Source organism: Heloderma suspectum, chromosome 2 (genome assembly GCF_057233095.1).
Source record: "Heloderma suspectum isolate Gila_16-S chromosome 2, 16-S_ref, whole genome shotgun sequence".
Taxonomy (NCBI): Eukaryota; Metazoa; Chordata; class Lepidosauria; order Squamata; family Helodermatidae; genus Heloderma; species Heloderma suspectum.
The window spans coordinates 134,475,737-134,491,400 of record NC_139459.1 but is presented as its reverse complement, the minus strand read 5'-3'; the positions used below and the strand labels follow the sequence as shown (position 1 = coordinate 134,491,400).

General features: G+C 43.4%; 1 protein-coding gene across 4 annotated transcripts in view; it reads left to right on the top strand.

Moving 5' to 3' along the window:
* The window catches only part of GAK (cyclin G associated kinase), a 93,450-nt gene extending 83,370 nt beyond the window's left edge, over positions 1 to 10,080 (top strand). For all 4 annotated transcript variants that reach the window (XM_084834837.1, XM_084834835.1, XM_084834836.1 and 1 more), the window contains 6 exons: positions 2,049 to 2,186; positions 3,552 to 3,671; positions 5,118 to 5,357; positions 6,867 to 7,015; positions 7,237 to 7,413; positions 8,942 to 10,080. In XM_084834837.1, the coding sequence (XP_084690963.1) occupies positions 2,049 to 2,186; positions 3,552 to 3,671; positions 5,118 to 5,357; positions 6,867 to 7,015; positions 7,237 to 7,413; positions 8,942 to 9,043 (926 nt within the window). In that variant the 3' untranslated portion in view covers positions 9,044 to 10,080. The remainder of the gene's footprint in view (positions 1 to 2,048; positions 2,187 to 3,551; positions 3,672 to 5,117; positions 5,358 to 6,866; positions 7,016 to 7,236; positions 7,414 to 8,941) is intronic.
* Positions 10,081 to 15,664: the final 5,584 nt, after the last annotated feature.

The window sequence follows — 15,664 nt, the reverse complement described above, 5'->3', positions numbered from 1 at the left end:
TGATGTTTTTTCAGTTTTGATCCCTCACAGTCTGAATTACCTAGATGAGGTAACATCAAAACCTTTTCACTATTCATGCTGGGTGTCACGCTGTGAGTGCTAGCAGTTCATGCCAGTGTAGCCATCATCTTTATGACCTACTTGGTCACATTCAAAAGAAAAAAAACTGAAATTGAGCTGGGTGGATAGCATGTGTGTGGCCTTGAGCTTCGAGTCCTGGTATCCATGAAGATTCACTGTGTGGCCTTTGGAAAATCACTACCTCTTAATCTACCCCCTCCACCATGTATGCCTTGAGCACAATACCTGTGATGTTCATCAGATTTTCCCAAAGCCCGAGCTGTATAGAGCCCCTCTGGACCATTTCTGGTAGTTCCCAAGGTGGAGCGGAAAGTGGCCAGAACCAAAGCTGGACTCTGCATGAGACTTTGTTCGTGCTTTGGCTTTGGAAAGGCAGACAGTGTTTCTCAGAAAACAGTGTCTTTTGCTTTTGTTTCTCCAAATGCTGATGGGGGCGGAGGAAGGGGAGGTTGAGTGATTGACAGGTCCACCTTTGAAACTTATGAAATGTTTTACCAGCGGCTCTTCATTCACTGTGCTTTGGGGGAGGGCAAGGATGGGAGATGGTCATTCTTCTAATTTCATTTCACTTATTATATTTCTATACTGCCCTATAGCCAAAGCTCTCTGAGCGATTCACAAAAATAAAAAAACCATTAAAATACATTATATTAAGTATAAAACCATTCATGTAATGACATAGAACAAATAACACATGCAGCTACACCATATATCTAAAACAATGTAAAACAATCAGCCAGAGACAATCAAAGAGACTCCTTATATGCTGCCAAATGCCTGAGAAAAGAGGGCAGTTTAATCCTGGAGCCAAAAAGATGACAATGTTGGTGCCAGGTGGGCCTCATCAGAGAGATTATTCCATAAATGGGGGGTCTCCACTGAGAAGGCCCTCTCCCTTGTTGCTGCCCCCCGAGCCTCCCTCAGAGGAGGCACCCAGAGGAAGGCCTTAGATGCAGAGCACAGTGTATGGCTTGGTTCCAATACCACCAGGCTTCACTATTAAAAAGAAGAAGCTTTAAACTTATTTTCAGTCATCATACCTCCTTAGCTACTGCACCTATCCTTCTGAAACTTTACAGGTTTCTTTTCTGGGGACACATCTCTGATGTGCACTGTTTTCATACAAATTGCCCTAGAAAACACGGGGGGGGGGGAGCTAATCACTCCTTTGCCACCCCAGCCAAATTTGAGGACTCCCACATAAACTGGTGCACCTATCCTTCTGAAAGTTCAGTTTTCTGACTTATGTCCACCTCTATGCTGTCTGTCATTTTCAGAAGAAAGCTCTCCAAGGAACATAGGGGATATTGCATCCTGTTTTAGATACCATCAAATTGTACAGGCTACTCTTCCACCTATTAGTCTGAAACATGGCAGGCTTGGTCCCATCAGAAGGGGCAACCATCCCTGCAAATTTCACCCAATTATGCCAAGAAATAAAAATGTTATCACCAATTCCCTTAAAAAAATTAAATATAAAGGAGTGTGGCACAAAGTCCATTGCACCTATTTTTCTGAAATTTGGCAGATATAATCCCCTTCTAAGGGACTACTAGGCTGGCAAATTTCATCTACCCCTGACAAACAGTAAAAAGTTATAGCCATTGGGCTCTTTTTCCAAAGTGCTGAATCTGGGTCTGTGTCAAATTTTGCAGTTGGTACACACCTTTATAGGATACTGATATCATAAGATATAAACCTTATTAAGTGCTGTTCTCTTACAACAGAGGTATCAGCTCCTTCCAGAAAGTTGGGAAAGGATTTGAGGGTTCTTATTTTTCAATATGTATGGAAGTGGATTTATTACAACTGTGTAAAATAAATGTCTTTAACGCTAAAAAATTCATTTTAAGTTTTTAAAGAATCCAATATCGCTGCTACATTTTAATCTGTATGGTCTTAAGTATCTGCAGAGATCTTTGCATGCTTTTATCCTAATGTGTAGATTTTGGTTCATGTTCCTCTAGGAAATTTGGCACCAGACCTACCGAAAATGGCTTCCTCTGCAAGCCAGCCTGATCTTTTAGGAGGTTGGGATTCTTGGGCTGATTCCCCACCCATTACCACCACAGCACCAGCACCACTGAAGAAGTCCACTTTGGAAGGTATTAAACAAGGGTGTCACTTATGTTTTCAGCTGCTAGATAAAAGCATGTCAAGCTACTAGTAACATGAGGTAGTACTATGAGGCCTGACAGCTGGATAAACAGAATGACTTTAAATTGTTGTGTATACATATGTGAAAAGCTGTGCTATATAAGAGTCTTAATTTTTTTGGTAAAATAATGGAAATTGCCTACTTTCCCATCTGTAGTTACTGATGTGCCCATCCCAGTGGACTAAACAGGACTTATACAGGTGTAAATGGTGGTGAGATAATATTGAATAAAAGGCAAGAGCAGGACTTTAAAAACCCCCCCCCCCACGTTGCACAGTGGTAGAACTGGAAAGGGTCTGAAGGGTGATGTAGACAACCTCCATTCCGTGGCAATAGGGAAGACTTCAAGTACTTATTTTCTTTTATGGCAAAGACGTTCTTATTTTCCCTGGCATTTGGGCATTAGTTTTGGCCCAATTGTTGTGGCTTGCTTTTGTGGCATTCATTCTATGCTTGGCAGGGGGTGGGGGTGGATTTTGGGTACTGTGGATGAACACTTTTCATCTTGTATTGCTTTTAGATTGTTTTTATGGTGTTTATTTGTATTGTGCTGATTATGGTTTACATTGATTTTTGTGGATTTTCTGTTATGTTATGGATTTCTGCATTTGTGTGTGTAAGTTGCTTTGAGAGTGCTTTTTATGGTGGAATGTGACTCATCATTATTATTATTATTATTATTATTATTTACAACAGGAGTGGGCTTTTGGCAGACTGGATCTAGACCTAGAGCTCCAGTCCATATTTTAAGTCCAGTCTGTACTTTAGGTGCCACCAGCCTAGCTGTGATTTACCTGTGTTTTGTTCTTTTTACTGATTACCCACTAGTTTCAATATTAAAAACAGCAGCATACAAGGGAAGAATCAAAGATTATACAAAATATTATATGCATAATATTTAAGTAACTAAAACTGAACAAAATAAAAGGAATTGAACAAAGTTGTTATATGCACAGTCAATAACATTTTTAATTTACATAACTTCCTTTATCTGTGCAGCCTAAAGAGTGAATTTAGCAACAACCCTTCTAAGATGTTTTTGTTCATCTTTTTAGTGAAAACAATAACTAACTAATCAGCGTGCCAGTGGGTAATTTTTTTGTAGTCTGCCAAAGCAAGTTTCTTGAAGAAAGCTTTCCTCTGAATTTAGCCCATTTACTGTGTGGTAAATTGTACAAAGTTTTCCACTTCTATCATATTATAAATACATAGCTGTTTTTCACAGGTAATATAATTAGTCGGGCCTAAGAACGTAAGAGTGTTTGCCACCAGTAATGTGACATTTTGTACTCTACAATATTTTATTATTTAGGCCAAGCTTTTACGACAGGAGGTCCAGTGAGCGTCTCCTCGGGCCTTTTGTTCAGTCAGGCAAAATCGCAGAATTTTGACCCTTTTGCTGACCTTGGCAACCTGAGAACTGGCCTTCCAAGTAAGTGCGTGAGTGACTAATAAAAGGAAAATAAAACTGTTAATATATCTAGGGTTAATATTTCGAGTGTCGTTTAGGGTGAATAATGTAGCTAAAATACAAGTGGTGATTTGCAGAGTAAAATGTAGTCATTTTAAAAACAAGAGACTCCTTCATCAGTTGGTTTTCATTTTTCATTCAGCTTAAGGACAATTCAGTAGCCTGTCTGAGGGCTCTTACTACAGTGGCCTTGTCTTATGACTCTCCCTCTTCAAGAGCAGCCTTCCACAGACCTTGTTACACAATTCAGTTTTGAGTGATAGCTGTTGATTTTTGTACTTCTTCACAAGCTCCCCAGAGCCTTTTAAACTCAGAAATGGAATCATGCTTGAGTCTAGTATGCCTTTTGCATTTTCTTTCTGCACAAAAGTCTAATTTACAGAAAAGGTTAATCTGGAAGAACTGCGTAGGAGACTGAAATTGAGGAGCAGCACGCTGGAGTATTTAGTATCTTGGTGTCTGAACTTGGTGGCTTGACAGGTTAAAAGCATATACGAGCAGTAATTGGGGGTATGCCCGCTGGGACCTCTGAGTAACTAGGAAGTATGCTAGTTATAGGGTGTCATGAGCATGTTAGCATATCTGCAAGGGTGACAAATTTTGGCTGTCTGGTGTGTGTATGTAACTATCTACAGGTTACAGAAATATCCAAAAGCCACCCCCACCCCCATTCTGGTTTGGATTTCAAGAAGGTTCTGGGAGCCATTTTGAATGAACCTGGCAGGGCTTCAGGAAGTGCATCGGGACTGCTTCTCCTAATTAATTGTGACAGCCAGAGGAGCTAGGGTCAGCTTATCCTATGAGCAATTTCTGCAGCTGTCATGAGCTCTTTTGCACCTTTTTATCTTGTTGCTGGGCTTACTATAACAGCGTTTTCTAGTCTAGGCATGCTTTTCTTCCCTCTCAGTAAAGGTATCCATTTAGGGCACGGGCGTCAGATCTCTTTCTGCATGAGGGCCAAATTCAGTTTTGGAGAAGCTCTCGGGGGCTGCATTCCAGGGGTGGGTGGGGGCTGAAGGCAAAAGGGGCAGGGCCAAAATACCAGAAATGCCTGCCTATGTTAGCTTGAAGCTCTTCCTGCCAGTAGGTAAGCCTCAGGAGAGGCATTTGAACCTTTTAGAATGGAGGGAAAAACCCATGCCAAAGCCAAGAAACCACCAAAGGGTCAGGGGAAATGGGGCGGGGCCAGAGGAAGGGGGCGGGGCATGATTGGGACCTCAGGAGAGCCAGATCTGGCCCATGGGCCAGCGGTTCAACACCCCTGTTATGAACTGTCGTGTTTGAGAACACCACGTAGCTAGTAGTTGTGAGGTAGCCCTTGGTTTCTTTTCTGCTCACTGGTTTAAACAAAATGGAGTTTCTTAAATGGAAAGCAAACAACCCCATCTCCCCATCCTTGTTGTCCAGATGCATCTAGTGGCGGATTCTCAGCTGGCAGTTTTGCTCCAAAGTCCACTCCATCTCAGAAAGCAGGGAGCCAATGGCAGGCAAATAAGCAGCAAACCGCTAGCACATCGTGGCAGTCTCCATCACAGCCGAAAACATCGGAGCAAGCCAAGCCAGGTGCACAACCAAAACCAAACTACACTGTGAATTTCAGTGTCATTGGAGGGCGGGAGGAGAGAGGCATCAGAGCTCCTGGCTTTGGTAAGTCCCTTGCCTGATGACAGTATGATGTGCTTTACACTGTTATCCTGTGCACACTTCCCTATGAGAAAGTCCCAGTGGATTCAATAGGATCTACTTCTAAGTAGATGTGTATAGGATTATGCTGTTAAGCTTTAACTCCAAGACTTTGAGCCTGTCTATTGACTCAGAAATAACTGTTTACAGAAATAAAGCTTCCCTGTACATTGCTATTTCTCTGTATCCAATTTTCCTCATCCATCTTTGAGATGTGTATTTCCCCTTTTGTCCCTTTCTGTAGATCTCAAGCTTTCACTTTTTAAAATGCATACACACTAATCAGGTTCAGTTCTTTCTGTCTGTCTTTAAACAAACATGAGCAGCATGAGATTGTAAGAATTGGGCTGATACTTAACCCTGGGAGCTACCTAGGACTCGTGAGTGTTTTGCCTGCAGAGCCCTTTTCAGGCTTTTTTTTCTCAAAAGGATGTTCCGCATCATCCCCAAGCAATATGAGGCCACTGGATTAGCCAGGCCAGGGATAAATACCAGGAGCCTGGACTTTTGGCACTTCCTGGTAAACAGTGTGGCACTTTTTTTTTGGTATGGATAGGGATGTATGGATTTTGTTAAATCCATTTCATCTGTGTTGTGTGGATTGTCAGGCGTCTTTTGTTCTGTTGTCTGCTTATTGATGGAATTTGATTTTTTTTTACCAGCATTTGCTCTACTTGTACCAATGTGCATTAGTGCAAATCCCACCCCTCACCCCAACCCCCATGAAAAACCGGTCCATGGAATCCATGTGACTTGGAAAGAGCCAGTACACTGCTCACTTGAATCTGGTACGGATTTCTCCTACATCCGCAGCCTGACATACTCCAAGCTCTAGCAGCTGCCCAAGGGGCCCTTAGCTGGAGAACACGTCCTCCGCAGTGACTGGCCCAAGGCCTCCCAGTCAGCTTCACAGCTGAGTAAGGATTTGAATCCAAGTCTCCTGAGTCCCAAGTCTATATTTTTGTCCACTAAATAGAAATGGCTCTCTTATCCTCCCCTTGTTAGAGATGTGGAGCTGAGGTGAGAGACATAAACAGGTAGGAATAGTGATTTGTCTGATACCATCTCAATTTGTGGCTAAGATGAGATTTGAACTGAGACTTCCCAGCCCACAGCATAAGCCACCTGCACTCTCTCTGTGTTCATATAAGATGGCTCATGGTCAGTCATTTTGTTGGTCTGTAAAACTCATTGGCATTTGAATAAAGGGAAATTTTGCTGCTGAGAATACACTGGAAGGATACTACTGGTCTTAAGCTGCAATCCTAAACACACTCTTGATGACCGTTGGACTTATTTCTGAGTAAACATGCATAGGATTGTGCTATTGATGTGTAACAGCATCCCTGGAGATAATGGATGAATGGGTTTATATACAACAGGCCTTCTTATTACAAATATATCTCAGATTTTTTCACTTCTGTGTCACTCTTCAGTGAACAGAGAACTTCATAGTTCTTATTTCGTTCCTAGGACAAAAACCCAAAGTTTCAGAAAACGACTTTGAGGATCTTTTGTCGAATCAAGGGTTTTCAGCAAAATCTGACAGAAAAGGACCAAAGACCATTGCTGAGATGAGAAAGCAAGAAATGTCTAAAGATATGGACCCTCTAAAATTAAAGGTTTGGTGTTTTTATACTGCATACTTCCCATACTGCAACTTCATGTGTGTGAGACCCCAACAAGTGAGCTGTATGCTGAATGTGACATTCTTGGGTGATAGTTTAAATATACTTTATATGCAAAATTGGTAAACAGAATATTTCATATAGATGGAATGTTGTGTGGTGTGTTTTTTTCTTCTTATTTTAAATGCCCCCCCCCCCCGCCTTTCTCTCTCTAGCTTCTAGATTGGATTGATGGAAAAGAGAGGAATATAAGAGCTTTATTATCTACTCTTCACACTGTGCTCTGGGAAGGTGAAACCAAATGGAAACCAGTTGGCATGGCAGACCTGGTTACCCCAGAACAAGTCAAGAAGTACTATAGGAAAGCAGTGCTTGTTGTTCATCCAGATAAGGTGAGTGTTTGTGGCTATTCATCAAACTCCTAGTGCCAAAGTACTCCTGTGTACCTAAAGGGCAAACGAGTCTTGCCCCTACTGGTTGATGTTTAGTGGCTCCATCCACTAGGAAGCAGGTACGTTTGCGGAGCAGGTCAGCTAGGGTTTATAGAAGGCATTGCTTATGTCCAAAGCGATGCACAGTGGAACATGTAATGCAATGCTGTTGTCAGGACTTGAGTCTGCATTGTGCCTAGAACTGGCAACCAGAGGGGTGCTGGGTGGAAATTCCAGCCTGTGTGCTGCCATCGCCACCTTTTGGCCATAGGCGGGAACTTCAGGGAGAACAGGAGGCCAGAGCAAGTTAGGTGCTTCCTCTGGCCCCTATAGAGGCATCTGGATTGCTTGCTGCTTTGGGCAGCTAGGAGAATTCTGCTTCTGCTGGTCCTTGCTGCATTCACCTTGCTTTCCTGCTGCCTTGCCCTTGACTGGGCAATAGCCTGGTCTGACAAATGTAATAACTCTAAAACAAGCAAACACGAAAAATCCTTAAGGAACTAGTTATGCAGTAATCGGAATGGTGTAGTTTGTTGCCGTGGCTCCTGTGCAAAGCACCTCCATCATGTAGCAACAGCTTGATCTAGTTATATGAATGGGATCTGGTTTCCCCTACAGCCCTACCTACTCCTCCATCCTTTTCCTTCTGTTGTCAGGGGGGGAGGTCTGCTTTCCTTTAATGCCCTCAGGTATGCAGCAATTGTAGGCAAGTGTACAAACCTTTTACAAAGTCTTCCTGGCCCAGAGAGCACAGCTGATGATGCAGAAAAGCCAGGCAATGTGCTGTAGTCTCTGCAATCTACATGACTGATACTTTTGTGGGGAAGAAAGAGGGTTAGGGGGGACCATTCAGGTGTTTGCACTATGGTGCATAGAGGCTTTCTGTTGACAGCACATCTGAGCTCAGAGCAACTTTTCTTACTCAGCTAATGAGTGATTAGGGTAAAAATGCCCAGCCCAGAAAAAACCTGTGCAGAGGTTGTTCAGGCCTCATGCTGCATACCAGGGATGCGGAACCTTGGGCCCGGGGGTCAAATCTGGCCTGACTGGGGTCCCACTCTGGTCCTCTTGGGTTCCCCAGATAGCCATGCCTCCTTCCCCCAACCAGTGACCTTTTGGTGGTTTGCCAGCTTTGTGCAATCCCCCCTCCTCCCATTCCAAAAGGTTAAAATTCCTCTCCTAAGGCTTAGTTTCTTGCAGTAAGAGCTTTAAGTTAAATATGCTAATATCTTGGCCCCTCCCCTTTTGTCTGGTTCTGCCTCACTGGAATGCGGCCCCTGAGAGCGTCTCCAAAATGGAATTTGGCCCTTGGGCTGAAAGAGGTTCAAAATCCCTGCTATACGCAGTTGTGAGTAGGGTGTATCACTGCATGGATGTTGGCCTTATGATGCCTTTTTTGTTGTTTTCTGGTGTTCACTCTAGAAATAAAGGTTGCTTGCCGTTGGAGTTGGGCAGTCCCATAGTAATACTCATTCTCTTTTGCTTGCAGGCCACTGGGCAGCCATACGAACAGTACGCCAAAATGATCTTCATGGAGCTGAAAGATGCGTGGTCAGAATTTGAAAACCAAGGATCAAAATCCCTTTTCTAATACGCCCCCTTTTTCAGGGGGGTGGATTTCAAAATGTATTGGCAGCAAAACTGAATCTTGAGTGCTGTTAGTGTAACCTCCTTAGGGCGAGGAGGCGGGGGGGAAACCTTACCTGGTTCTTGCACACTTCGAAACTATACACTCACAACATGCTGTATACTGTAGGACGTAGAATACGAAACGTTACACGGGGCACTCTGGCTCCATCAGCGCCAGGAAGTTTGTGCCCTGGGAGTGGAAAGTTCCAGGCCACTTTAGATAGGGTGGAACCTTGCCCACAATTCTAATGATGGCTGCTGGTGTAGGCAAACTTTGCTATGGGAAACATCATCCATTTTGAATCCTGATTTTTTTTTTTTTGGTTCTCCATTTGAAGAAACAGACAACCTCAATTTACATTTCTATCTCCCCACTGTAGTCCTTGTGATTTTTGATTTGGTTACTTTACTTGTTTGCCTTATTCAAAGTGCTTTAGTTACCTTATCAGCAGTGAATTTGCTCAGCGTCTCTTCTTTCTTGTTTCCGTGAGAGGTGTATATTTTCTTCTGTATTTTATGTAATCATTCCGATAATCATTCTGTAAATAATTAAACAGTTTTCTGACAACACCTGCGTTCCTTACACTGCATTGACAGTTGCTTGGCCAAAATGCTTCCACTGGAGGAAAAATTGGTCCTGGGTGAACCATGGGTTTTGCGTGTGTGTGTGTGTGTGTGTGTGTTTTTTTACTGTAAACATGGAAGCGGATCTTGGCTTTAATTTAAGGACTGCATGGTCTTGTCTTATTTATCATGATCTTCTTGGAGGCAAGACTGTGTTAAAAGTTTATTCTGAAGTGTTCATTTGAAACCGTACGCTTCATCTCCTGCTTTCCTTACTCAGCTAAATGGAACATGTGCCTTCCGTTGCCATGATTGAATTGTATAGGAGGAAAGCAGGTTGGCACATATGCTGAGACTTGAAATGTGAGTACAATGGCTTTTTTACTTTGAGTTTTTGTCAGACTGAACTGAATAAACGTTGCATCATTAGCTGCCATTTTGAAGGCTTGTGTGTGCTTTTGCCAGCCACAGATCACTTCTGCTCGCATGTTGTTTGAAAGCCTGTTGATTCCGGACGTTCATGTGAATCAAAAATCAGGATATGTACTTGCTTGCTGTACTCTTGGATACACTGGCTAAGCCTAAAGTAAGGAGAGATGCACTCTTTGCCCTGCTATTGTTCACTCTTGTAAACTGAAGAGTGTAATACAACACTTTCTGCTAAATATCCAGGCTAGTTCTGTATGCAATTGCCATTATGGTGTCTAGGTTGTGTTGGCATCTTCCAGCATTCAGTGTAGCTTTGATTCTACTTTAATCTATTTTTGCAAGTCATCAGAGTTTGTCCAGTATGGTTTTACAACTTCTTTGCTGAGATGGGAGGTTTGGTACAGTCAGGGAAGGGTGGTTTTTTCAATTAGCAGCTTCTGAACAAAGTTAAGATGAAGTTTGACCTCTTCCACCTATCCCTCCTTCAGTAAATGGAGCAAATATCTTGCTGTTCCTATAGTATTCCCAGGGGGGCTACTTCATTGTTCAGAGGGTTCCCACAGGGACAGGGAGGGGGCAGAAGTGTACCTGGTGGCATGACTTGTCTCGCTTAGGGGTGGTCCAGCTCTGTAATAAAGTCTCCAAGTCCCTGTAAGCCCGGTAAAGATGCACAAACCCAAAGAAAGAATATTGTGGTGTAGAATGTATATGTGTTGGTCACAACTTTTTGAAACCTTATTTCTCAGGAGTGAAACAGCAGGCACCCCCCCCCCCCCAATGTCTTGATTAAAGTTTAGTAAGGCCACTGGAAGTGAAGGGTGTGGGCTGTTGCTGGATAGCATGTATCATCTGAACTACTCTTTCATCTCAAATTCACACCTACAAATGTAGGTAGGTGTTGTTCAAGCAAGAAGGCTATTTAACCTGTAGAACTTATTTCGTGCTTGATTTGGGTGTGGAAAATAAATGGGATGGCGTTTCACTTGTGAAAGACACTAAGCTCCAGTGAGACTCTTGTGGTCTTCTCCTTTGTAGCATTTAGGCTGTGGATTGTTGAATAGGCTCTGCACTGAGCTATGGGCCCCCATATACATCAGCTGCCCCAACTTGGGTGTTGTGGATTGGAGGCTACTGTAGGTTTCTGGGAGGGAGGCAGTCAGCCCAGCAGAGGATTCTATGTTGCCCTTAATAATTCTGTGGCCCTCCATATATTACCTCAAAGCAGTATTTCAATTTTTTTACAAAAAATCTTGATGAAACCCAAATTTATTTTTGTGTACAAGGCATTCAAAATCATACATGATAGCAACCCTGGGTCAGTAGGGTTGCTAAAGTAGCTTTTAGATACAATCTGGGTCTTGGGTCATACAATGTAAATAATCGGCTGAAGTTCCTGAAGGACTTTGGAAATCGGGAAGTGGCTGAGAAATCAATACAATTAGGAAAAAAAGGTGAACTTTGGCTCAAATGTGCTACTGCAAGGAAGGATCCAATAGTGTCACGGCGCCAGCGGAAACCAACGCTAGCACAACATCGATAGCTCTAACTCAGCCTTCCCAACCTGACCATGCTGGTTGGGAATTATGGGAGTTGCAGTCCAACACATCTGGGAAAACCCAGATTGGGGAAGGCTGCTTCAGGGTTGTGACACCGCTGGATCCTTCCCATAGTTCTAAGCAGAGCTGATGGCAGCCTAACTCTTTGTGCTGTCAGCTGTGGCAGCATAAGGGAGAGAACGCCTTATGCAATAACAGCTGGCAGGACAAATTCAGGGACCACTGGAGTCCATGTTGCACCTCACTTTTTCCAAGTAGCTACCTTGCCCTTTTAGTTTTAGTGAGAGTTCTTGCTGGAGAGGAATTGGTCTACAGAACAGCATTACAATGGTCTTAATTGCCCATGTCTGGTGTTCCTATCCTACCCACAACTTCCTTTGTGAAAAACGTCCTGTGAACGAGGCCACACAATTCCCATAGGCCACGTGTGGCATGGGCTATGCAGGATTAGATGCAACTGCCCTGGACTCTCCTGCAGCAGTGCTGTGTAGAGTCTGCACTCTCTCTAACATATGATGACAGGCAGCCTGGGGAGTGTTGGGTAATAAAGATCTACCCCTTAATCGCTAGACTGTACCTACACCAGTATAATTCTTATTTTGGAAGCACGGCCAAGCCATGCAACCAGTGTGGATTTGGTTGCATTTCATATGCAGTCAGCATTGCAGATGGATATCCATCATGTCTGGTGCTTTTATGGTCAAGCCCCATTAGTTCTCTCTAGGCAGGTACATTTAGTCAAGGCTCCTTATGTCAAAACTCCCAACACAACCAGAGTTGTGGGCACAGACTGGAGTGGTCCTCAATGTTTTTAAAGCCTTCTGTAGGGGAACAATATCTAATTTTCTACTGTAGATGTTGTTTTTCTCTCTCGGTGGATGGAATTATGGTGGAAGAGGGTTTTGTATGAAAGGACAAAACACAGGTCTGCTATTGAAAAGACAGCACTATGCCTATTTCCTTCTCCATAATCTCTATTAAAAACCATTTCCTGTTGTCACATTGTGCATTTTCCTGCCCCTGCCGGCAGCAGCCAACCACGTGGGACAAGGAAATACATGGATATGGGTAAGTTTTGCTTTACTTCATGGAAGGGAAATCACTTGATACGGGGCTGCCATTTTTGGTGGCAGGCCTGTATTGAAAGAGTGGGATTACGCTGCCATCTTTCTCCCTTTCAGAAATGCAACCAAGTTCCTAAACCAAAGAAAAATGGTTTTGGTTCTGATCTTAAGTCAGGGCCTGGCCCATTGGCTGAAGATATATTCAGCAGAACTTCCAATATATTTTCAGGATGTTCTCAGCAACAATGAGGACTACAAACTTCCCACCTCCACTCCATCCCACCTTTTCATAACTCTGCAGGAACTTTTAGATTATGATATAGGGAGCACACAGAATAGCTTCTATTAGTTTGCATTGAGGGCAGTATCCAACGTGACATGAGCGCTAACATAAATTATATTGCGCTAGCAAAAGAGACTTATAGCGCAACACCAATAGCATCAACGTATGTGTTGGGTTTTTTCCAGGGAATCTAATCGCACCAGCTAACACTATTGGTGTTCCAGTAGAAGTCCCTTATGCTAGCATAACATCATTTGAGTTAGTGCTCATGTCACATTGGATACTGCCGTAAGATTCCCTTCACCTCAGCTTTTATTTCAAACGTTATAAAATAGTTCTGTATGGAAGAGTTCTACTGCATGTTCCTCAAGAGTGCAAAAATTCACAGCTGCATGAAAGGAGGAGGTAACTGTGCACATCCCTCATTTTTGAGGAAACCCCCCTATTTCAGACTTTACAGCTTCCGGCATATTTTATTCTTACCTAGCTATTGGACTGTTAGGACCAAATTCCAGGAGTTGCTTTGCACATTGGTGGTGGTTTTATTTAGCTGCCTTGAGCAGCTGGGCAAGACAGGATAGAAATATTTTAAATAATATTTGCACTGTGCCCATCACTGTTTAAGGTATTTCACAGAGCAACATAAGGAAAAGGCAGGTCCTTGCCCAAAGTAGTTTGCAGTCCAGGTTTGCAGTCCAAATTTCATTAATGCGGCAGGCACCAGAGGAAGAAGAAAGTGGAAAAGACGAGGGTAATAAGTGGGATTGCGGACTTTTATAGTGCAGTCGGGACCAACTTTAGTTGTTGGGGCTGTGCGTGACAGGGCTGCTTTTTAAGGACTATTTTGGTTCTGGTGAATGACTTAGGATAAAAATAAAAGAAGTTTAGAAAAACAGGCAAAGTGAAAGCTTTAGTTGAATACTGAGCAGCTTCATTCTTCTGTGACTTCAATTAAAAAGCACCCATATTGAAATTTTGGGGAAATGCAAGTCTATTTAAATTTAACTGGTTTAAAAGATAACTACTTAAAACAAGCCCTTGTATCAAAGGATGGATGTAGCCATCTAGGAGGTTTCCCACATCTCACTCCTTTATATAAAAAGTGAGAGAGGTGAAGATGTGCATCTCTGCTCAAGGACGCCCTTGTACTACTTTGGGAAGCTTGGAGAACAGCATCTTCCTCAGAGATGGGGGCAGATCTGAATTTCTCCTAGGGTGAATTAACTGCTTTCAATTAGACAATGAGCTGGCAACCCCTCCCCTGTTGGCTGAATTATGGTTTTTCAAATGCAGCCACAGGGGGGACTCTTGATGCAGCCACCAGGACTCTGGCTTGGACTTACAACTTGTATGGGATGTGAGGCCACATCTAGCATAACATAGGAAGCTGCCTTGCACCAGATCAGTCTTAATTGGCCATCGAGCCTAGTATTACCTACTCTTGATTGGCAGGATCTCCCCAGCGTCTCAGATGGATATCTTTCATAAGAACATAAGAAGAGCTGTGCTGGATCAGACCAAAGGCTTATCTAATCCAGCATTCAGTTCTTGTAGTGGCCAAGCAGATGCCTCTGGAAAGCCCATGAGCGGGATGTGAGTGCAACAGCACCCTCCTGCCTATGTACCCCAGCAACTGGCATACAGAAGCATACTGCCCCTGAGAGTGGAGATAATATGTAGCCACAATGATTAGTAGCCATTGGTAGCCTTATCCTCCATGAATTTGTCCGGTCCCCTTTTAAAGCCATCCAAATTGGTGGCCATCACTTGAAGTGTAGTGGAAAAACCGGTCCACACTCTGTCCACTTTGGATAGAGTCCACTTTGGCCACACCATGCCTACTTTTATACACCTGTGTCATGTCTCCCCATCATCTGTGGCCCAGTCCTTTCTTAGCAAGCATTAGGAATGTAGGCAGCTGCCTTCTGCTGAGTCATGGTATTGGTCCATGTGTGTCAGTACTGTCGACACCAGCCTTCTCCCACTGGGTGCCCTCCAGATATGTTGGATTACAGCTCCCATTATCCCCAGTAGCTGGCAGTGGCTGTCCGGGGTTTCAGGTGGAGGATTTTCCCAGCCTTACCTGGAAAAGCTGGGGATTGAACCTGGGACCCTCTGCATGCAAAGCAGGTGCTCTACCACTGAGCTATGGTCTTCCCCCTCTTGCTTAAACACAACGGTAGCCGTCTAGCAAGGCACCCCCCCCCCCCAAGTGTGCAAGAAAAGCTTTCTCCATTGTTGGCTGAGAATTTGCAGAGATCAGTAGGGACTCCATAAGCAGGCCAGGCTCTGGGCAGTCAGCTCTGACTGAGGCTGAGAAACTGCATTTTCCATTCAAGTCACTGGAGCAACATGTCAGTGTTTCAAACTGTTTGATGCTTCCCATGTTGCTTTTCTACCCCAGTGACAGCGGAGCATCTAAGGATCACTCGGGCTGTAACGCTCGAAAATGGTATTTCATAGTGTTGAAAAATGTCATTGTTAATTGTCTAAGGGTGCAATCCCATGCATGTTTAGACAGAAAAAAAATCCTACAACTCCCAGCATTCCCCAGCCATCATGGCAGTTGTAGGACTTTTTCTGTCTAAACATGTATAGGAATGCACCCTAAGTTAGTTAACTTTGTTTCAGATTTCCTAACTTCCCTTCTATTTCTCAGTTGTTTTATAACAATGCTTCAGTTTTGT